This window comes from Gracilinanus agilis, chromosome 3, assembly GCF_016433145.1.
Source record: "Gracilinanus agilis isolate LMUSP501 chromosome 3, AgileGrace, whole genome shotgun sequence".
In the NCBI taxonomy this organism is placed as follows: Eukaryota; Metazoa; Chordata; class Mammalia; order Didelphimorphia; family Didelphidae; genus Gracilinanus; species Gracilinanus agilis.
Window position 1 is genome coordinate 39,373,605 of NC_058132.1, and position 23,683 is coordinate 39,397,287.

General features: G+C 39.9%; 1 protein-coding gene across 1 annotated transcript in view; it reads right to left on the minus strand.

Annotated features, from left to right (window-relative positions):
- Window positions 1-23,683, minus strand: part of NPHP4 (nephrocystin 4) — a 180,964-nt gene that overhangs the window by 11,106 nt on the left and 146,175 nt on the right. The window contains exons 19-27 of the mRNA XM_044671236.1: window positions 21,075-21,286; window positions 18,355-18,581; window positions 17,846-18,055; window positions 16,710-16,776; window positions 6,832-6,988; window positions 5,045-5,133; window positions 4,270-4,355; window positions 2,234-2,405; window positions 851-1,030 (exon numbers count right to left, since the gene is read on the minus strand). Coding sequence (XP_044527171.1) covers window positions 851-1,030; window positions 2,234-2,405; window positions 4,270-4,355; window positions 5,045-5,133; window positions 6,832-6,988; window positions 16,710-16,776; window positions 17,846-18,055; window positions 18,355-18,581; window positions 21,075-21,286 — 1,400 coding nt within the window. The remainder of the gene's footprint in view (window positions 1-850; window positions 1,031-2,233; window positions 2,406-4,269; window positions 4,356-5,044; window positions 5,134-6,831; window positions 6,989-16,709; window positions 16,777-17,845; window positions 18,056-18,354; window positions 18,582-21,074; window positions 21,287-23,683) is intronic.

The window sequence follows — 23,683 nt, forward strand, 5'->3', positions numbered from 1 at the left end:
TGTGTGTGTGTGTGTGTGTGTGTGTGTGTGTGTGTGTGTGTGTGTGTGTGTGTGTGTAGAGGGAATAAGGGAGGGAGGACAGAAGAGGGAGGAGGGAGGAGGAAAGGGAAGAGACAGAGAGAACAAATATGTCCTCAACACAGCCTCCATCTTACTCCCAAATAGAAGAAGGTGGAGAATTATCAAGTGCAGACCATCATAAGCTGTGAACATTCAATGAATGAATCTGAGCAAATTTAGTTGAAAAACTGGCCTAGAGATGATGTTTGTGAGAAATAAAAATGCCAGTGATAAAAAGATTTCTTAACAATATAACATTCAGGAACTGTTCAATTATTTTCAGTTGTGTCTGACTCTTTGTGACCCCATTTGGGGTATTCTTAGCAAATGTACTGGAATGGCTTGCATTTCCTTCTCCAGCTTATTTTATAGATGAGGAAACTAAGATAGACAGGGTTATGTGGCTTGCTCAGGGTCACATAGTAAGAGTCTCAGGTCAGATTTGAACTCAAGAGGATGATTCTCCCCGACTCCAGGTCTGGCACCTTATCTGCTACACTGCCTGCCTACCTCACTCGGAGGTTACAAATTACTTTATTCACATTCCCCTACGAGGCAAATGGTGCAAGTATTATATTCATTTTGCAGGAAGGAAAACTGAGGCAGGGCCAGATTAAATGAGGAGTTGAACAGCTAGCAAGTTCAGTTCTGTTTTCTCTAAAACCAAGAATTTTTCTCCTGCATCTGGTTGCTTCTCTGAATCACATTGTAGGATCACATCACCCAAGATTTTGGGCATCAGGGGCCTCTTCCCACCAAATAACATAAATGAATGTGACCCTTCACATACCTTGGAAATGACAGGCTGTCGGCTGGACAGGCAAATGAGCCAGGAGGTCACCAACTGGTGGTGGTCAACATCTACCAGATTGAGATAAAGGAACCGACTGCCAGACCGCTGAGGCCTCACACCAATGTGTAGGTCGTGCACGCTGTTCCGTGAGAGCATAAAAACATCATCAGGGTCCAGCTGTCCAAAGGTAAAAGAAGCAGAAGCAGAAAGAGGATTTAAGCGCTACACTTAAACAGGGTAAACAGAAGGTAATTATTAACCAAGGTCAGGAAATGCTTTCATTACACCATTACAAAAACTTGACCAAGATCTGTCATCCTATTCCCTGGAAGAAGGTCATAGGCTCTATGTGTTCTTCAAGTGTAGTCACTTCTCTTTGTTGGGAGGAAAATATCACAGTAAAAAAAAAAAAGTTTGTTTTTTTTTCATCCTCAATGGATGAAAGTCAAGAAGTGGAAGATTTTTTTGGAGAGAGAAAAATTAGAGCTAATTCAAAAAAGGAATGAGCAGCCTTTGAGTGTGAAGGGCTCCCCTCTTGAGATTGGATGACTGATTGCCAATCAGAGAATGTTGCCAACGGGCTCTAGTTCACAAAGGGGCTAGACTAGGTGATCTCTGAGACATCCAATTCTATCTCAGATACTAGGGATTTCCTTTTGGATATCCCAAGGCAGAAGGAATCTGGATATTTCTGATTTGGTGGGACAGTCTGGAATATCATCTGAGTACCTGCCAACCAACTTCTGACTTGATGTTAAGAAAAAATAAGGGGCAATGCCATCATCCGAGGAGACGGGGATCACCTTCATTTGGGTGTCATAAGCCATAAATGTGTCATGGTAGGCATTAGCTCAGTCTTTCCTCCAAAGGTACAATTGTTCTTTAAGGGTCTGCTTCCCAAGAGATAGAATTTAAACATTCTTTTTGTTTTAAAAATTAATACACGGGTAATGGCATTGATGTTTCTCTTATTATTCACATGTGTAACTGTGACTAAATTAATTCTAAAGCAATGATTAGTCTCTAGATCTCATTAATTCTAATAATTTGCCCTCTGGGCTTTTCTACCAATGAGCCTACATTTGACAAGTTTAATAAAAGGTAATTTCAATGAAGACTTTATGGTAATGAAATATTCTTAATTCCAAATGGGACTTATTTAATAAGTGGATGTGTTATTTACATTGAGCTCATCAGCATAGTTTTCCTTTAAAAACTAACTTGTCAACAGAATATGCCAGGTGAATTCTAATTACAAAGTATTTCATTAATCTGTCCCAACCATCAAAACTTCAGTCAGTCAGCAGACAGGGACAACAGATGAAGTTAAGGGGAAGGCAAGAGAAGAGCTTTAAGTAATCCATTCTAAGAAAGTCTTACCTTTAGCTCATGCGGGTGAGAAGTAAATGCTTTCACTTTCCTAACAGTCTGTGTGCCATGAAGAACAAGGGAAAGGCGAGTCAGCTGACCAGTGACACAACTGACATCCACTCGCTGGAGAGAGTGAAGGTAGATCTGCCATATCTGAATAGGGGTAGCCAGCCAATAATCCCTACAGCATGACACAAACATAGCTTACTTAGTTTTTCCCTAACAAAGAAAAAAAGACCATCGACTCTACATGTCAACTCATAAAAACATTCCAAGGAAGTTAAAGGGAATTGAGTCCACTTTCATTTAAATCATATTCTCATTTTATGTCAATGGATACTCAAAATTCCGGCCTCTAGCTTTCCATGCCTCCCAATAACCACTAGGGAAATAAATTTGCTGGATGACTGAAGGTCTTTAAAGATAAGACAGATACTTCTTTATCTGAAATCATTTAAATATAATCCTGCTGAAAGTTGTAGTTCTCTGAGCTTTGGGATAAAATCTTTTAAAAATATAGTAGAATATGCTAGAGCAACTTCTTACATCTTCGGTAACAAACCATGTAATCTACCTTCTTATACCCCCAATGGGTCCTAGTATCTAACCTTCTCAACTGACACCCCTTAGCTACATGTACTATTCTATTAAGTTCTCGGGGGACCATTTCCTTGACAGATAAAACAAATCGGAGGCCTTTTCCCTTGGCTTGGAATGACTGATTTGGGGATTTAAAAAAAATACCTCATAGTTTCTGTTCAAGATCACAGGAATTGTACCCTGGGTTAGCATACAAACTCAAATGAGTCTTCCTGAGAGGAAGATCTGGAGCTTATTCTCTGACACCTGTTAAAGACTAATTGGTACCTTCTAGTCTGAATCAAATTCAGAAAAAAAAAAAACAAGAGGATGATTAGAGACCCGGGAAATGACACCTATGGGAAGTTAGGTGAATACAGATAATTTCAACTAAAAAAGGGAAGGCTAGGGGAAGGCTTAATTATAGTCTTCAGGCATAAGAGGGCAATCACGCAAAGGATCATTGCTGAGAACTGAATATGCTTAAGCTGCCTTATGAGAGGTTAAGTTTGGAGGCCACATAGGAAGCAATGGGACAACTCCTATTGTAGATGAGGGCTCACACATGTGGTCTTAACTCCAACTAAAATATAAATGCTTAGAGGATATATGCCATTTTCCTTTTATTTTCTGGTCAACAACATTTGGCATAGTTCTATGTCCATAGTATGCCCATTCTATGTCTCAATGAGCAAGGTGGTATAGTCAATAGAGTGCCAGGCTTGGGGTCAGAAAGACGCATCTTCTTGAGTTCAAATCTGACCTCAGACACTTACTAGCTGTCTGACCTTGGGTAAGTCATCATCACTATTTGCCTTAGTTTCCTCATCTATAAAATGAGCTGAAGAAGGAAATGGCAAACCACTCCAGCCTCTTTGTCAAGAAAACCCCAAATGGGGTCATGGAGAGCCAGATGCAACTGAAATGTCTTAACAGTAAGTTCCTATAATAGGCATTCACTTATGGAATGAACAAAAGAATAAAAGTTCCATCCCTCTCTGCAGATCTTTAAAGATGTCCCTCATTGACATGATTTTTAGATGTGCTGTTGAGAAGGGTAGGGGAACAGACCAAAAGACTTCTCCAATATCATTGCTAGAATGAAAAGTCTGACTTTCAGGAATAGCATCTTAGTTAACAAAGTAACGTCCAGAACTATAATAGGTGGCTCAGTAGATAGAAAGCCAGATGTAGAGATGGGGGAGGGGGGAGGTCCTGGATTCAAATCTGATCTTAGACACTTCCTAGCTATGTGACAATGGGTAAATTACTTAATCTGCATTGCCTAACACGGTAGTGATTCTAAGAAGGGAGCTAGGATTTTTCTTTGAAAGATAAGCCCTCGCATACAGAGTTTCAGAAAAGAAATGATATAAAACTTTTCTCTCTATCCCACGCAGACTCCTATAGAAATCTCATTTTATCTATGTTCCCAGTCTCTGCATTTTCTGAATTTGCTTACTTACCTATAAAGAACAACAAAGAATTTTTTGATCTGTGGGCTTGGACCTCCAGCTACTTTCAGAAACATGTCCTGTGGTTCCCCTGGGCCCTGAGAATAAACATTGGGCAGCATCATTAAAAGAGTTAACCTAGAGATCAAACCAGCTAATGAGGACCCCAGGGCTTCATTGGCTCTTCATTATACCACCCCCTCCTGCCCCAAAACAAATATAAGCCTGGAGAATGGCCCCCTTCAAGCTCCTCCCCCTCCAAAAAATAAACTGTCAGTTTTTCTTACAGTTGGAGCTGTTGTGATTTCATTACAACAGAGGAAAACTACTGGTTTTATAATTCCATATTGGTTTTAGTAATTAGATTTTGCAAGAGTTCTATCAAGTTTTCTAACCAGTCATAATACAATTATTGCACTGGCCTGTTTACACAATGGCAATTAACAAGTGCCTTAATTATCATTTACTTTGCTACATGTAATTTTTCTATTTGTTTTTGTTAAAATTCCAAGAGCTGATCAGGGAACCCATCGGCTATCAAGGGTAATAAAACTCAGACATGGAAGCTCTCACAAGGGCTGCAAAATAACCCTCCAGAACTATGGAAAAGCAGCTTCATCTAAAATGAAGGGGTTACCAGCTGATCAGGCAGCAAGTAGAATATTGGGTAATCTATTACTGAAGTGAAAGCCTGAGAGAAGTAGAGTTAAACTCATGGGGTATCTGGGAGAAACAAAATGGTGGTGTGCTCCTTGGACTCCAGATCTGCCTCTTTGCAGACACCTACCATTTTTTTGGTTTCACAAATAACGTTTGGGTCACTGCATCGAACATAGATTTGGGGCTCCTCGCCAGGAATTCCTCCTATAGGGGCACCTGAGAAAGTGGAAAAGATTCAGAGATTGATATCTTTCCTCTTGAGGAACAAAAACTTCTCCAGGCCCCTACCTAGGTGAAAACACACTTTTAATGTCTCAGGGAGCCTTGCACACAGAATTGGGAAATATGGAAAATTCATACCACCTCTTTTTTTATGTAAACACTTAGGCCAGAAATGGGCAAACTCTTGGAAGAAGCAAAACTGTAGCATTAGTTTCTCTAGCCAATTGGAGGGTCATTGTTTTACTAAATACATGGACTAAATGGCACAGTGAATATTGTCTTAAACTTGGTGTCAGGACCTGAGTTCAAATGCTACCTTAGACACTTGCTCTTTTACCCTAGGCAAATCATCGCACTTTTCAGCCTTGGTTTCCTCACACATAAAATGGGGATAATAATGATACCTGCTTCACAGGGTTGTTATGGGAATATCTTTAAAGCACTTTGTAAGCCTCAAAGCAATACGTACATTTTGTTAGTAGTATTAATAAATTGTTATGTCATGTATATATTGGCATTTTAGTCCTAAGTTGCTTGGTTCATTTCTGGCCTTCCTTAAGGATTCAATAGAGGGGCATTGTAAAGATGAAAAACTAACCTTAAGAAGCAGTGTGTAAATACAAGAATAAATAATCACTGTGCCAGACTAGCCTGCTGAGATTCTCTGTTTTTAAAATAATTTAAGATGAATCAACATTTATTAAGCACCTACTATGTACCAGACCCAATGTTATGTGGTAGAAATGCAAGTACAAGATTGAGAAAGGCCCTGCCTTCAAGGAGCTTACATTCTAAGGATTTCAGGGATTCCAAGGTTGAGGAACCACTTGATGGTACTTTTCTGACTTTTGGGGACAGGTGTCCAAAGAGGCCAGCCTTAAATAAGATGATTACACTCATCAAGCGTAGACTGCTTGGTTTTTGTTAGAAAGATCTCTGGCGCTATGGAGGGCATCCTGTACTGTGCCAGTTCAGAAAAATTTTGTCAGAATGAAAGGATTTCAAAGGACCTGTTGACTGAGAAATGACACCCCCTCAGGTTCAAAAGAGATTCCAAGATTGCCAAGTTGGCTGCAGTGTAATGGATTTCTCAGCCATAGCAACTTTTGAAGACCATCTCTGAGGTCACAGAGTATTAGCTATTTGTGCCAGCAGAGAAGGTACCCAAAATGACCAAATCAAAAGTGATGGAAATTTAGAAGCAAAAATCCTACTTCATTATGGGTTGGCAAAGAAAATTACTAGCAGGTAGAAAAGACAAGGGGCAGCTGAGTGGCACAGAGCATTGTGTGCTCATCTTTCTGAATTTGAATCTGGCCTCAGATACTTCCTAGCTGTGTGACCCTAGGCCAGTCACTTAACCCTGTTTCCTCCTCTATAAAATGAGCTGAAGAAGGAAATGGCAAACTACTTCAATAACTTTCCCAAAAAAACTCCAAATATGGTCACAAAAAATTGGACACAACAGAAAACAATGAAATAACAACAATAAAAAGACAAGTGGAAGAAATGAAAGTGAAGTCATGATATCATGAGTTATCTATCATTAAAGTTTTATGTGAAAAAATTGGTGGATAAGGAAGCAAATTATGACCCATAAAATTAGATCATTTGGATGGGCTTCACCACTTGTAGCCAAGGGAAAATCTAAGACTGAAAATAGTTGCCTCCTGCACTTCAGGGAGGGCTTACCTGGCAGGGTGTGCCAAGGAGGTAACCGTATGGATTTCTTCAGGAAGGAGAGCTCCGGATGATAAAACCGAAATGTCTGATCAACCACATGGGGTTGATATTCTACATTCACACACAGAATAGCGATAGGTTTGCCACTGCTCACACTAAACGATACCTGGTACATAAACAGAACACCACTAGGTATTACAAAAGAACAAGATCACAGATTTTTGCTGATGTTTCCCATCACTTAGAGCATCTTTGTTGGAGGAGCCCATCATCATCACAGCTCACATTTTGGTAGCATTCTGAGAACTGCCAAGCACTTTACAAACATTACCCCATTTGATATATGCAGCTGCTGTGGGTGTTGGAACTTCTACTTTATACATGAGAAAACCAGGGCTCAGAAAATTTATAGAATTTGTTAAGCTCCTACGTGTTTGAAACTGGATTCCAGTCTTCGATCCAAGCCCAGTATTTAGTGCCTGGTCTCAGAGCCTCTGTTATCCCCATATCATTTCTAGGAAGCAAGAGGGAGTAGATGTTATTATTGTTATTTAATGGATGATTAACTGAGTTGCTTGGGGTCAAAGAAGTGAACAGTGTACTGGAGAAAAGAACCAATGAAAAATCTCTTTCCACTAATTATGAATTTTTATTTTATTTCCATTAATTATGAATGATCAAATAAGAGACCTTTCTTAAATAATAGAAAAATAAACATCCCTGGTCGTGACACAAAGGCACTGAAGTAGTTTGCCCTGGTAGGTTCTACAAGTTTAGGCTACTGACAAGTCTCTCTGAAAGGTCATTATAGTCAGTCATTTATTCACTATTTATAGGAACCTAAGCTGAAGGAAGGCTCCTTAAGGAAAGTTCCTTAAGGATAGAGACTGTTTCATTTTTGTCTTTTCTAACCCCACTACGGGATACAGTACATGGCACATAGTAGGAATTCAATAAATGCCTGCTGTTAGCATAATTAGCAAAAGGACATAACTTCAGCTCTAGGAAAGAACTGTGGTAGCACCTATAGAAAATGGCAGAAATGAGGATATAGATATGGAGTCAAGAACTGAGCTTGAAGCTCATCCCCACTCCTTCCCCAACCCCTACCCCAGCTTTGCCACTTACTCCATGAGTTACCCAGGCAAAACACTTAACCTCATGGGGCCCCCTCTCTAAAATGAAGGAGTTTGACTTCTCAATCTCTAAAATGCCTTCTGGCTTGAAATCAGGACTTCTTAACTTTTTCTGTATCTTGGCCCCCTCTGGCAGTCTAGAAAAGTCTATGGATCCCTTCTCTGAATAATGTTTTTAAATGCATAAAATAGAGAGAATTACTAGAGAAACCAATTCTACTGAAATCATTATAAAAATAATTCATAACCCCAGGTTAAGAACTCTACTATAAATCTGTCACACTTAATTAACACTACCAAGCTTCGTTCTATCAAAGAAATATACTTCCTGGACAGGTTGAGATAGCATGGGTACCTAACACATTATTTAAGAGTTCTCCAAAACTTTTGGGGCTTTCATAAGATATCAGGAAAGGCATATACCCTCAGCCCTCTGACAAAATAAATACACTGTGTGGTCTTTGAGAGCATGGACTTAAAAAAAATAATGTTTTGGTTTTTTTCTACTAATACATGTAACAATTTTTTAACATTCATTTTCTTTAATTTTGTTGTTCCAAATTCTCTCTCTTCTTCTGAGCCTCCTCTCCTCCCTCCCACCCCACCCCACTTCCATGAGAGGGTAAGCAATTTGACAGATTTTATACATGTAATCATGTAAAACATTTTCTACATTAATCATCTTGTAGAAGAGATTTCAAATGAAAAAAAAAGGAAGAAACAAAATTAATTATAATATGTTTCAGTCTGTATTCAGATTCCATCAGTTCTGTGGAGGTAGATGGCATTTTTCACCATGAGTCTGTGGAACTGTCTTGGATCACTGCATTGCTGAGAATAACTAGGCCATTCACAGTTGTTCATCAAAAAATATTACTATCACTTCGTATGATATTCTTCTGGTTGAGCCCCTTCGCTTTGCATCAGTTCATGTAAGTCTTTTCAACTTTTTCGGAAAATCTCCTGTTCATCATTTCTTATGGAACAATAGTATTCCATAACCATCATATACCACAACTTGCTCAGCCACTGAGCAGGAACATTTTTACTTTTTTCTTTATATCATTGGCACCTGGCATGGTAATGGGAACATACTCAATGCTTAATATACGTATGCTGATTGTCAAATGTGGATGAATTCTATAGGTATCAATCCTACTAATATCATGCAATGAGAGAGAAAAAGAGTAGAAAGGAGAAGGAAAAGATGAGGAAATGGGAGAGGGCAAAGGAGAAGGGGGAGGGGACCAGTATTAGGAGATGACAGTCCTTCTGCCCTGTTCAGAAAAAAGGTTTTGCTGGAGAGTGTCCAGAGAAAGGTGTCAAAACGTTAAAGAACCTTGATTTTGGGCCATATAAGAATTAGTTGAAGGATATTTAGCCTGGAGAAAAGAAAGTTTAGGAGAGACATGACAGAAAACTTTGAATATCTTAATGAAGAAGATACTTGAATTAGATTTGTTTTGTTTGGCTCAGAGTCAAGGTAGGAGCAAGTAGAAGCTGCAAGGAAACAGGCAGAGACTCACAAGTTCCCTCTCTTCAGAGATATTCAAGTGGATAATAAATGCCTACCTGCTGATGATATGGCAGAAGGTGGTCTTAGTTCAGTTGAACTACCATAGCCTCCCAAAATGCTTCCAGGTCTGAAAACCTGTGATATGGAACCCAATCTGGGCAAGAAAGGAAGGGTGAGGCCTAAGGGGGAAATGATCCCAAAGAGAAGCTCCAGGACTGTCTAGGTCAAAAGCTTTTGTGGATTAGGATAGACTTACCATCTGTCTCTGAGGATTTATGAAATCTTGGAGAACAAAGGGCAAAAAGGGAATAAGAGGTATGGGAACATGGGAAGAGCTCTGATACCAGAAGGTTTAAGTAGGATCAAGGGCCAGAGAGACAACTAAGAAACATAAAATTCACAGGAAATAGGGGAGGAGGTGAGGAAAGGGATTAGAACTCAGGTGATCAGCTCAAGCATCAAAGGATTCAGAAGTTTAGATAAACAAGTCTGGATTAGGCTTGATGGCTATGGAGACCACTTTAGCTCTCAAATTCTATGACTGAATCTATGACAACAGAAGTGTTCCCACTTGAAGACTGAGACAAAGACAGAATTCTTGGAAAATGGAAAGATCACTGACCTCCTTGAGAATAAGCAATACCAAGGATTTGAACACAAGATCATAGGTTTAGAGTTGGAAGGGATCTTAGAAATCACTGAATCCAGTACCCTCATCTTATCAATAAGGAAATGAAATTTAGAGAGCTTAAGAAACTTACCCAAGGTCACACAAGCAATTAACCAATTAATTAGCATTTATGTGCCAAGCACTACACTCAATTATTATAATGCAAAAAGATAAAGACACATAAATATCTGACAATAAATGAGAGAGCCAGAATTTGAACTTGGGACTCTTGGTCCCTGGGCCAACATCCTTTCTACTATATGTATCTTTCCAAAATCTGTCCTTTCTCATAAGAAAAGTTATTACTGGTCATCTGATATAGCCTTGTCTGGGAATCTTCAGAAGTCTCAGTAAAATGTGAACAAGAAATGAAGATCTGAATGCCTCATTAAGAGGTCTCAGGAAGCATATGTTTGTCATAAAGGACAACTAAAGCCCAAGTTCCAGGCTAACCATATCTTGTAATCAGAAAATTGAGAGGATCTCTGAGATCACCTAGGCCAATCTGTACCTAATCAGGAATTCCTTCGAAGAACATCTCCCACATTAGCTTTCTAGCCTTTACTTGATAGGGGCCAATCAATCAACTAATTGACAAGTATTGATTGAACACCTACTATGTGCCAGCCCCTATGCTAAGCGCTGGTGATATAAAATGCTTAGAATGAAATAATCCCTATTCACTATGTGTTTACATTCCAATGAAGGAGATATCCAGTATGTTCAGGAGGTTCTAAGTGCCTTTGTGCATTCTAAGTTATTAAAGTACTTTAATACCTTATAACTATAACTCTATCTCTCTGGAACCTCAGAACAATCTTATGAGGTAGTTACAGTCAGGATTGTCACCATTTTACCAATGAGTAAACTGAGTCCCTAAGAGGAAGTCTGACTTATGCAGGGCCACACAGCCAACTAGTGTCAGACGCAGGATCTAAACAAAAATTTCCTGACTCCAAATCTAAATCTCTACCCATTGTGCTACACTCTTCCAGAGAGAGCCTATTCAACATTGCATACCTTAAATTATTAGAGAATTTTCCCTTAAGTTGAGCTCTTCAGTTATGTTCTATAGAAAACTCATTAACTAAAAGGTTTTCCAAAAACTCAGTGAAGTCGAGGTTTCTATAATACTAAGTAGCTGAGAACATTCGTTTTGCTTTGGGAGAAACTGGAAATGAGCTTCTGGGCTCCATCGACCTAATACTGCCATGGTCATGGTTAAGCATCAGAAGGGTTAGTGAACATTTTTACAGGTCAGAAAAATGGTTTCCAAAAAATCTATGAGCTACTCAGCATAATCTGTATAATTCAATATTTCCTTCCTACTTCAATAGGACTTTAAGTCTCCTTCAGTACTGACAAAAGAAAAGATAGTTGGGTTCCATGGCAAGAGTGAAGGATGACAGACAGGTGGGCAGCCAGAGTGTGACAAGTCTACCCTCATGATTTCAGGAGGAAGGGCTCTAGCATGTTGGATGGCCCCTTCTGATGAGCTTTTAGGGGACGTGGATAAGAGTGGCATGGAAGAGTTGTGCTTTGCCCTCTGAGAGGGCTTTCACTCTCTAGTTGACAAGGTAGGTCATATGTCCATCTGAGTTATCTGAGTTTCTATACTCCAAAGTTCCATGGGCACACTCCCACCTGAACTTTTACAGATGGCAAGTATGAGATTGTGTTGTTGTCCTTCATACTTGAAGAGGACCAAAATGACAGCATGTTGTACAATATACAGGTCAATGTACAGTGTGCCCATTTGTGGCTGACTAGATCAATGTGAGCTTGGAGGCTCTACCACAGGTTGGGCACAAACACTCCATATGAATATCTGGGATGGAGAAGTCTCTAAGTTTGTGTGTCACAGATGGCATCTCCTTTATGAACCACTATCTCATCTTTGAGAATGTCTGTGGTCCCAAAGTGTAGAGCAAACCGATGATGTGCTTCTGCCTTGAGCTAGGCTGGTCCTCTGACAGTAGGGAGGCTGGTGCCAGGGGCCTTTGCATTCTGGAAGGACCTGCCAGACCTTGCGACCCCCAAGAATCCCCTTCAAGAGTCTTGGCTCACTCCCAGGCCAGCTAGAGGTAGCAGTGGAGGGTTATGGTCCAAAGCAAAGGATAAAAAGAACTCCTACCCCAGAGGGGCTTTCACAAATTAAACTCTCATTAGAGACAAACTCTGCAGAGGGAGAAACCAGCCACTCTGACCTGGGCCATGGGCAGACCTCACTTTTCACCCAGTTAGGATTAAAGCCTGAGAAAGACGCTAAGCTTAGCCAGCTGAGTCTTGATGGATGCCTGCATCTCATTTCTATCTTATACTTTGTGTTCAGAGTGCTGAGGGGGAGGATGTCTTCACAAATCAAGGGCTTTGTGTTTTTCCAGGACTATTGCAAAGGGCACTTGCCGGTAAAAAAAAATACACTTCAGAAATTCCCATTAAAAACATCAGAGTACCAAGTTTCTCCTTAGGGTATCATGCCAGCAGGACTGTGAAACAAGACCTCCTTACAAACACCATTTCCCCTTTGAGATAGCAATTAAGGATTTAAGTCTTACTGTCCAAAAGAGATAATGCACAGAGAAAACATATTAATCCTACAAGATTCAGGAGCACTGTGGAAAGAGTTCTTGCATAACAAGTTTAAATGTTTTAAATGGCCTTCATGCTATGACAAAATTGTTCAAGGACAGTAGCAATGGACTTCAGGGATGCCCGACTTGAATACCCAGAACTCTGGGATATATCATTTCTAGGGAACAGCTGGCTTCAAGGCCCTTCAAGGAAGCAAGTTGCAAAATGAAGTGTCTGGCAGATACCCAGGATGCATCCTCTCTGAGTTTTTGGATGCTTCAGGGGATCTGTAATCTCAGAATCATGGGTCCTTTCTCCACTGGTTCAGACAACAGGCTCTCCATGCCTTTCTCTCCTATGTGTCTTCTCTCTAGGCCTTTCTGTAACTTCCCCAAAGAAGTCTACTCTACCTGCTGCAGGTCTTTTTCCAGTTCTTTTAATATTTCAAAGACATCTGCTATTCTTCACTCTAGCAACATGACAGCTCTCAATCTTGATAGGATGAGACATTTTTTATGTCATTCTTATGGGGGAATATGCTAAAACCTGACATGTTTTTCCATAGTTCTCTTGGTCACCTTCAATTACATTCCTTCTAAGTCAACAGCGTTCCATCATTTACAAATAGGAGACATCCAATTTTTTTTAACATTTCATATTAAAAAAGATGAGCTTTTGTAGCACTGAACAATTTGGAATCAATATAAGTTCAGTTCAATTTATAAAATTTCCAATCTAATCTTCTCCTCTTCAGTAATGGTAGCTTACTGTTCCTTCCAATGGTTCTGCCTGGTGTGATATGAGCAGTTTATTTCATCCACTTTGTTTTCTACTGTAGATGGCTAAATCAGTCTCTTTCAAATGGCTATGGATTGTTTTGAGGAGCTTTTGCATTATTCTGGAGCTTGATGACACCAGTACAATGTGATTCATGCCATGGATAAGTACTCTTCTGTTTGAACTATGCAGAGGACATTTCCCATAACATTGAGCACCTTAGGCAAATATTTATACACATGTGCAGTATACTTATGCATGTATATATACATATGTATGTGTGAATAGATGTATTTGCTCTAGATCACAGTTGGTGTCAGTCTGCCTGTTGCCTTCCCACATTTTCATCAAGGAGGCCCTTAATGAGTGTGCCAATTGGTCTTTTCAAAAAACTTTAGTTGATAACTTGTTTTTTCACAAAAGATACCTTCACTTCTAAATATACGCCTTCCCTTTCTCCTACCCAGAGATCTATCCCTTATGACAAAGAATTGTTTAAGAGAGCAAAATAAAAATTTCAGCATAAATGATCCATCTTTCTCATCAGAGTTTGACAATACATTGTGATGTTTCCACACCAATAGTTCCCTAAATCTGCAAAGAAGGGAGGAAGAAGGGGTGCTTTCTCATCGCTTTTTCAAGGCCAAATACAGCCATTATAATTGCATATAGATTATTCTCATTGAGATTTTAGAGGAATGGTTTTAAGTATGCACGTGGGTTATTGATGTTTCCTGATTCACATTTCTCTGGCATTAATAATGATATTATCCACGATAGTTTCCAAATATTTGTTATTCTCTTGTCTTTTAGTTATCTTAAGAATCAATGTCCTCAAAATCATGTTACTTCCAACATGGACCTCTGCTAAAATATCTGTTCTGGACCATTTACTCTTCCTATCTTTGTTTGGTAAGAGAACACCTGTCATTTAGGAGGCTCTCTATATCTGCTTCTTCAGGCAGTATATCTGAGGCAACATTGTTAGAATCTAAATGTGAGGGGCTCACTACTGGTGCAGGAGAAAAGAGTTTTTCATAAAACTTCCAACAGGTCTTCTACAATTTTTGTTTCTGCTATCCTCAAGTTTCATCTAAGAAATTATCAGCCTTGAAACTCCACCTCATCACTACTCTCTGTCCCTCTGATTAGAAGGTAGAGTCATGAACATGAAAATCTCCACTTAAGAAGGAAGATCATATCAGAGCATTTCCTCATTTCTTACCAGTCTGCCCTTCTTTGGTATTTCTCTGACGTTTTTACCATGCCCTATATGTCAAGTACTTTCCCCAGTTCTCCCCGCTCTCTCCCCATCCCCAACCTACTTTTGGGCTTCCTTTGGCCTTTTTTACATTGTCTTCCACCATTAGATTTGTAAGCTCCTTGAAGGCAGACTGTTTTTCATTTTTCTTATTTATTAATTGTTTATGTTTTTTTGTTTTGTATCTATAGCACTTAGCACAGTGTTTGGAACACAGTAGACACTTAAAAGGTTTATTAATCGACTAAATTAATTGACTAAATGCTCTTAGTATTATCTGACTTAATTTTTCTCTCCCCAAACTTTCAGTAAATCTGTTTTTCCCTCTTCTGCTTTTCACTGTTTTAGAAGTGATATGGCTGGTAATCTTTTACCATCCTCTGCTATAAGCTTTTACTAGCCAGTTTTTATTCTAAAACAATGTTGTCCTTAGTTACTAAATCTCTATGTTCAGTAAGGAGTTAAGTATTTACCAGCTGAAATTATTTTAGATCATTTGGCCTTTCATTGGAGGAATTAATTTACATCAGTTAAACTCCCTTGAGAAAGGGTGATAATCTGTGTCAATATCTATTTTTTTGTGAAGCTCTCTATTTTTTTCTGTTTCAACAGCTCATTTAAACAGGTCAGGTTGAAGCCACCTCAATTGCACATCATATATTCTTCTTACTTTCATTCTTTCCTCTCATTTCATTTTATTTTTGAGATAAGTCATTGATCTGACTGTACACCAACAGTTAATTCAAAAATGAGTTCCACAATATATTCCTGTAATCAATTTCAATTTGGTGCTCATGGTGTCTGGGGCCTCTCAATTCTCTTCCTGAAGAAAGTATTCACTGAGTACGTGGATAAATTGTCTGTAGTCTACCAACCTCTGGCTTCTTCTGTTTCTTACTTTTGAATTATGTTTTCCAAAATTTTCATCATATTCCTCTATGCTTACCTTTGTATGGAAGTCCCTGAGCATTCAAAGGCATGTTGATTTAATTTCAAGAGTATCACAGAATTTTTACATCTCCTTATTCTCTGGAACAAATTTTGGTGCATCAGTCACCATTGTCATCAGATTTTTTTTTTGCCAATGAAAATGAACAGCATGATATGAGATGACTAAGCCTTGTGTGAAATAATGTTTTTTGTTTCCTTTGGACAAACTATAAAGCTAGATCAGAAGAGGCTCACTTGTGTATCCCACGAAAATCTATGAGCTATCCTACTCCTGGGATGCTACTTCCTTTCATTTTTTGGTCTGACATATCTAGAACATCAAGATTGGTATAACATGGCATCCCCATTACCATGTCTATTATTTGCTGATCCAGACCTCCTCTTTAGAATATCAATAGTTAAATTAGTGGTTACAGTTCAAATTTGACCTTAGACACTTCCTAGATGTGTAATCCTGGGCAAGTCACTCAATCACCAATGTCTAGCCCTTCTGCTTTGGAACCAATACACAGTATTGATTCTAAAATGGAAGTGTAAAGGCTTAAATTAATTAGTGGTTATAGAGGGTATGAAAATTGTCTAATTCTTAGCACTCTCTTCCCCCCCGCCCCATTCCATCATGTCCTCACAGAAGAGATAGTGGGTCACACACAATTGAAAGCTATTTTGTGTTTTTTATAGTTTGGCATGGTCAAAGAATTTACCACCAAGTGGCCAGCCTGCTGGTGATGAGCTCAGCTCCCCAAATACACCATAAAACAACACAAATGAATATCGTGTGTTTGATGTGCTGATGCCAACACAGGAAGATGCAAAGAGAATGAGAAAATGAATAGCAGAAATGGATCATTGTGCACTCTGTGACAATAAAAGCTCTACTTCTGATGAGGCATGGGTATCTTGACTGTCCAATCCAATTATATAGCCCCTCACTTGCCTGAACTCCTTTAGCTGGATGCATGAACACTATTTAGAATCAGCATTTTTATCCCCGCCATTTACCTTAATGCTCTTGGTTGGTATGTCATTGGACTTCCAAGGCAACATGGTTTCTGGATGCTTGTCAGATCTATGCTCATCAGGCCACTGCTAGAAATCAAAGAACATGAGATATAATGGAAATATTAGCAATTAATAAACCTAAATTAACAGCTGTGCAATTTACAGCTTCTAGGAATTCCATGGAGCCATTAGGAACATTGATTCATATTCAGCAGCAAAGAGCTTAGGGATCATTAAAAATGATTAAAGATTTTAAAATTATATGTTGCTATATATATATGTGTATGTATGTATTTGTATGTGTGTATATAAGTATCTCTCTCTCTCTCTCTCCCTCTCACTCTCTCTCTCTTTCCTCCTTTCCCTCTCCCCCTCCCTCCTACCCAAGACTGAAACATAATGATCATTCCATCTAAGACGAGTAGCACATTTCAGTAGCTGTGGAGCTGAGAAAGCACTAAATGCTTGGAAATTTCAATCTATTTGGCTTTATTAAGCAAGAAGAGAGATGTACATAGATTCGGTGAGAATTAAAAGTAGAGACCCCGACCTCTTCCATCACCTGTCATAAATGACAGAGGATAATTTGGAGCTGCTGAGAAGCTCCTTAATGAATACTTGCTGGATTGGAGGAAAATCAAAGATTTCAAAGAAACAGAAAAAGTCTAGTTATTTTTCCCAACAAACTAAAGAAATTAAGAAAAGGATGAGCCTTGGGAGAGACTATTCCTACCAAATCCAAAAAAGAGAGATGCACCATGGAGTCTAGCTCTTGAAAAAACATTCCGGATCACGTAATCCAATTCCTTCGTTTGATAGAGGAAGGAAGTCACACAAGGGATCTGACAGATCCCAAACACAAGTCTGGTTGCCAAACCCATGATTTTCCCACCACACCAGTCTTTCTAACGTGAAGATAAATTTCTCAGAAACAATTCAACTAGTTTTTAATAAAAAATGAAAGCAGAAAAATATGAATTTCTTAGAAACAAAGTAAACCATGTATTCAAGAACTTCTCTAGTCTGGCTCTAAAGATACATAAAATGCTATGAAGAATGAAGGACCATTAATTACACAAAATTCCTTAGTCAAATGGGCCTTTCTACATTCTATTTGAGCACTGAGTGTACCTTGCATCAAACAGGGCTGATTTCCTACCTGCATCATGACAGCGTGGTCTATGCAGAAAGTCTGATATTTAAAAGGGATGTGAATCATCTCCTTGGGGCGCAGGTAGAGCTGTGGAATGTGGTTGTCATGGAGGTGGAACATGTCTTCCTCCAGGGGCGTATACACCTTGGCCGCCTCTTTGAAGTGCCTCCACTCCCTGCTATCCAGAATGACACTAGAAGAGAGGTCAATAGCATTATTACTATGGATATTCACACTATCACTCTGGACTGCTATTCGAATGACCTGGTGAATCCAGAGTGGGGATAATGCTCTACCCACTCCATAGGAGGTTACGATCATTGAAGGATATTCCTTCCCTTTGCCACTAACCTGTCCTGCAAACTGCACAAAGCAGACCAGTGACAGCTCCTTGTGGAGACTGAATCAGTTTAGAAAAACAAGGCTGTTCTTACCAGGAAGATGGAGTTGAGCAATAATAAAAAGAAGGAAAAAAGTTACAACAACCCTTACCTGAGCTCTGGGTTATCGATCTCAATCGACACTGTTTGCTGCAGGTTGTGGGGGTTCTTTAGGGCAAACTCAAAGAATTCAGCTGTGCCCAGAGTGGCATAGATAGTGTGGTGAGTGGTGATGACCAGACTCAGCATATTGGTGATATTCTCTACTTTGGTTCGTTCTCGATAGGCATCAATAATCTGGAGATCCCGTGAGTGCTGGACCTGGACATTATGCTGAGCCTTTAAAAAGGAAAACAATGAATGAAAGAAATGGATTTGTAGGAGGCAGCTAGGTGATGTAGTGGATTGAAAGCCAGGCCTAGAGATAGGAGGTCAAATGTGGCCTCAGACACTTCCTAGCTGTGTGTCCCTGGGCAAGTCACTTAACCCCCATTGCCTACCCCTTACCACTCTTCTGCCTTGGAGCCAATACACAGACGAAAGGTGAGGGTTTTAAAAAAAAAAGAAAACAAATGGATTCCTAGATCTTTTTTCCCCTATCCCCACCCCCCAGCACTGGGTCAACAGCCTCCTAGATTTCCTCTTTTTCTACATGGCCAATATCCCCAAGTAACCCCTTATTTACTCAGAGGATTTAAAATTTGAAAACATGAGGATGAAAAAAAAGAGAGAGAGAAGGAAAGAAAAAAATAAAGAAGCATTGGTAAAATTCTTTGAGATCAGCAATGTGCCCAAATACTATCTCCCCAAAGGTCCTGTTCCCATTCTCTCTGAAGCATAACTATTATCCCAGAGAACAACTTTAATAGCAAGCAGGGGGAAAAGATAGCATGCTCAACATTGCATCCATTTCTGTGCCTCTTTCCCTTAGGAGGAACATAAAAACTCTTCAAATAAAAGGGCCAGAGAAGGGCGGGATGGAAGAAGAGCTAGCTGGCCTCCAAGATAGGAGGGTCTGGGTTCCAATCCCATCTCTGCCACATGCTGGCAGTTCCCATGACCTCTCGGTGGCTCCCTATGATGCTTAACTTGCAGATAACTTGGGAGTTAGTTCTTTGTAATACCACATCTGGAATCTACACCTATTTCTGTTTTGGAGAGGTACCAGGGAGCACTTGACTAGGGCACTGAACATGGAGTCAGGGAGACCTTAGTACAAATACAGCCTCAAACCCTGACTGGCTTTGTTGACCCTGGACAAGTCACTAAACTGATGTCTCTCAGATTCTTCATCTGTGAAAGGAGAGGATTGGACTACATGGCCTTCTGAGGCCTCCTCCTGCTCTAAACCTAGGATCTGAGGATATGAGGGTAAAGGCAAATGCAAAGACTGTAACAGTGTATTCCAGTTGATGAAAGCTTGTTAAAGATTGGATAACGTGAGAATAAACTGTCTTCTAATGTGCCTCCTAAGATCATCTAACATTCCTTTGGGGTAGGAAGGTGGCACAGTAGATAGAGCACTAGACCCAGAATCAGGAAACCCGAGTTCAATGTAGCCTTAGTTACTTACTAGCTATGTGACCTTGGGGAAGTCCCTTAACCTGGCTGATTTCAGTTTCCTCATCTGGAAAATGAGCTGGAGAAGGAAATGGCAAATGACTCCAGGATCTTTTCCAAGAGAAACCCCAAATGGGGTCATAAAGAGTCAGACACAACTGAACAGAGCAACTAAAACAAAACATTCCTTTTCAAAAACAAAGCGGCTGGCAGCTAATAGACCTTACTCCTCCATATGGGTGCGCAATATCCCTATGAGTTTACTGTCCATGCCTGCCCACCATGTGGCCTCTGAGTGACCCACAATTTTAATTCTTTTGAGAATATTATATTCCATGGCTCATGGCCATATGCAACATTAAAAAGATCAACGTTAAAAAAAATGGGATTTTGAAATTTATTTCCTCCTCCTTCCCTATCTACCCAATGTTCTAGAAGGGATGAAAAAAGATCACCCTAAATATGGTAAAGAAACTGGCTAATATTTCACCTTAATAGCCCTTACATCAATAATCCTAGGAATAAATAAAAGCAGCTGGGGTGTCATACAATATTTGGAAAGAAGATAACTCCATGTCTCAAGATTCCATACAAAAGGGTTTTATGAGGAGGATGCTGAATAACTGTTCTTGTTCAGAGATGAATGAACAAGAGAAAACAGGCTACAAGTTAAGCAGAAGTTTTTTTGTTGAATGAAAGGAAGGACCTCTTGAGATAACAAAGAGTTCCCAACTCTAACAAGGAAAACTGTGGGGTCTCAGTCCCTCAAGATCCTTAAGAAGAAAGGAGATACCCATCATTCTGGCATTCAGAGTACCAGACAGATAAGAAGGTCTCTTTAAGATCCTTCCCAGGTCTACTCTTCATCTCAGATAGTCACATAACCATTCCAACAAGAAAATTTATTCCTACATCTAGAAATTATGACACATGAGAAACCAAGTCAAACCACCTTATACTCTGCCACTAAGAAATGGCATTGTTTAGACAAGGTCAAGCAACATCATGAAGGAATGACAAGGCAATAAGACTGCTTGGTTTCAAATCTAGCCTTTAACACCCATTAGCCGTGTGACCCTGGGCAAGTCATTTAACTTTGTTTCAGTTTCCTTATATGTAAAATGTACTGGAGAAGGAAATGGCAAACTGCTCTGGTATCTTTGCCAAGAAAACCCCAGATGGGTTCAGTCGGACATGACTGGAAAACGACTGAACAACAAAAAAGATCATTGGGTGACAAAAGCCTTAGAGACTAAAAAGCAGGTATCTCACCAGGAGGTTTTTTGTCCTGAGGCCAAGATCATTTTCAGACTCCCGCTGACGGACTGACGCCATTCTTTCAAGCTTCCGCTTCCTCGTGGCATCTGCCTCTTTGCTGGTGAGCTGATGGGTCTTGCTCCCCTCCTGCTTTTGAATGAAGAGCATTGAGGCTAGTTCACTGTCCACATCAGCTAGTTTTCGGGCTTGAGCCACATTTTTAAGAGCTGCAAAGTTGCCAAATGAAAGTGTCAGAGACTAGTTTGGAACTAAATGTTCTTCAAGTATGCACCGATCTGTCAGAATAAGTTTCACCAAGGCAAGGAAGCTATGAAAGTTGTTCAGAGATTATGACTATGTCTCCCCTTTCCTCCTCCAAGTCGAAGTTGTAAATGTTGAGTCCCATGCCTAATATGATATTCTACGCTGCTAATGCTTCTCTGGGAACCCCTTTTACAGTACCCTCTTATCCCTAGTAGCATCCCCCAAATAAAGGACTCTGATGCATGCTCTTGAGTATTGATTAATACTACTGTGCCCTTCTACTCTAAGATTTTTCTGGTGCCTAGAAGGTAAGGGAAGTCATACATTATTTGGAAAGATGATCACTCCACATTTCAAAATTGTAGACAAGAGAGAGGGTGATGAATAATTGTTCTCACTGTTCACAGATGAACGAACAAGAGAAAACAGGCTTGGGGCAGCTAGGTGGCTTAGAGAATAGAAGGCCAGGTCTGGAGATAGGAGGTCCTGGGTTCAAATTTGACCTCAGACAATATCTAGCTATACGACTCTAGGCAAATCACTTAACCCCAGTTGTCTAGTCCTTACCACTATTCTGCCTTGGAACTGATATTTAGTATAGATCCTAAGACAGAACATGATAGTTTTTTAAAAGGAGAGAGAAAAAATAGGCTATGAGTAAAGGAAGAGAATTTTTTTTTCATGTAAGGAAGGACCATCAGGATAACAAAGAATTCACAAGTATAACAAGGAAAGCTGTAGGGTCTGGTACTTTAGAATTATAAGGAAAGGTGGCTCAGTGGATTGAGAGTCAGGCCTAGAGACAGGAGGTCCTAGGTTCAAATCCGGCCTCAGCCACTTCCCAGCTGTGTGACCCTGGGCAAGTCACTTGACTGCCATTACCTAGCCCTTACTACTCTTCTGCCTTGGAGCCAATACACAGTGTTGACTCCAAGATGAAAGGTGAGGGCTTAAAAAAAAAGAATTATAAGGAAAGTCATTTAGAATTGCTAACAATGACAATACATGGAAGCTCCTGAATCCTTAGCCCTCATGGACATAAACTATCCATATCAACAGTGCTACAATGATCACATGTTGATGCTTCTCAATGAACCTGTACTAGACGATGCAATAGGTAGAGTGCTGGACACATCTTCCTGAGTTCAAATCAGGCCTCAGACACGTCCTAACTATGTGACCCAGGGCAAACTTTACCCTCTTTGGCTCAGTTTCCTCAGCTATAACATCACCTGAAGAAGGAAACAGCAAACCAGACTAGTATCTTTGTCATGAAAACCCCACATGGTGTTTGGACACAACTGATATAACTGAACAATAACAGCCATGGTGTGAGTATTCTTTCCTAGGTGCAAATGGCAATCCATCAGTGCCTTCTCACACTATCAATCTTATATCTTCTGCAAGAGGTCCATTTAATATGTCTTCCTTCAGATCTCACCAGACTGCATGGCTCCCAGTGAAGCCCATGGGATGGGCATTTCCTGGTAATTCCTTACATTCATTACATGGTCAGTCTACTTTTTTTCCCTGTTCATACATTGCTCTGATGATGTCCTTTATGCCATTTCTCTAGTATGCTTTTTCCTTAATACTGTTCCAGGGTCATTACCTGCCCATCACGTTCTCCATTATCCTCTGGGTGAACTTACAGCTTTAATTCTTTGGAAAATATGGTACTCTACAGCTAATAGCCTTAGAGCAACATTAAAATATGATGGATTTTTGAAATTGATCCTCTCCTGATGTGGGCCGAAAGGTCCCACAAACCCTGCCAAATAGCTGGACATAATCAAAAGAACATGGAAACCATAACTAGTGTTTAGAATGGGGCTTCCTTTCATATAAGACATATGAGTTGCTTTGAATTATCAGAATTATGAGAAAACTCCTCACATCCATATTTAGACATAACCTAGGTCTTTTGGCTGGGGTCTCTGAATAGCAAGTAGAGGCGGTTCAGTTTCCCAGTCACACAGGACTAAGTTCAAACAATGCTCAGTCTCCACAATCCAAGCCTTCCTTAGAGTCTGAGCAGAAAAGAGTAAAACTTGACCTAAAGTTGCCCCAGGGGGGTTAATATATTAGCATTCCATTTGCACTGTGGTTTGCTCTCCAGAGTGGGCAAACAGAATGAAACATGGGGAAAGCCACACAGACCAAAGTTGGACCAGGGGTAAAGTAACATTGGTTCCTTGAAGACTAGGGGCAACAACTGCCCAAACAAATGACCCCTTCCTTAGTAACTAATCAGGATAAAAAAAGCCTGAAAACACACACACACACACACACACACACACACACACTCACTCACTCTCTCTCTCTCTCTCTCTCTCTCTCTCTCTCTCTCTCTCTCTCTC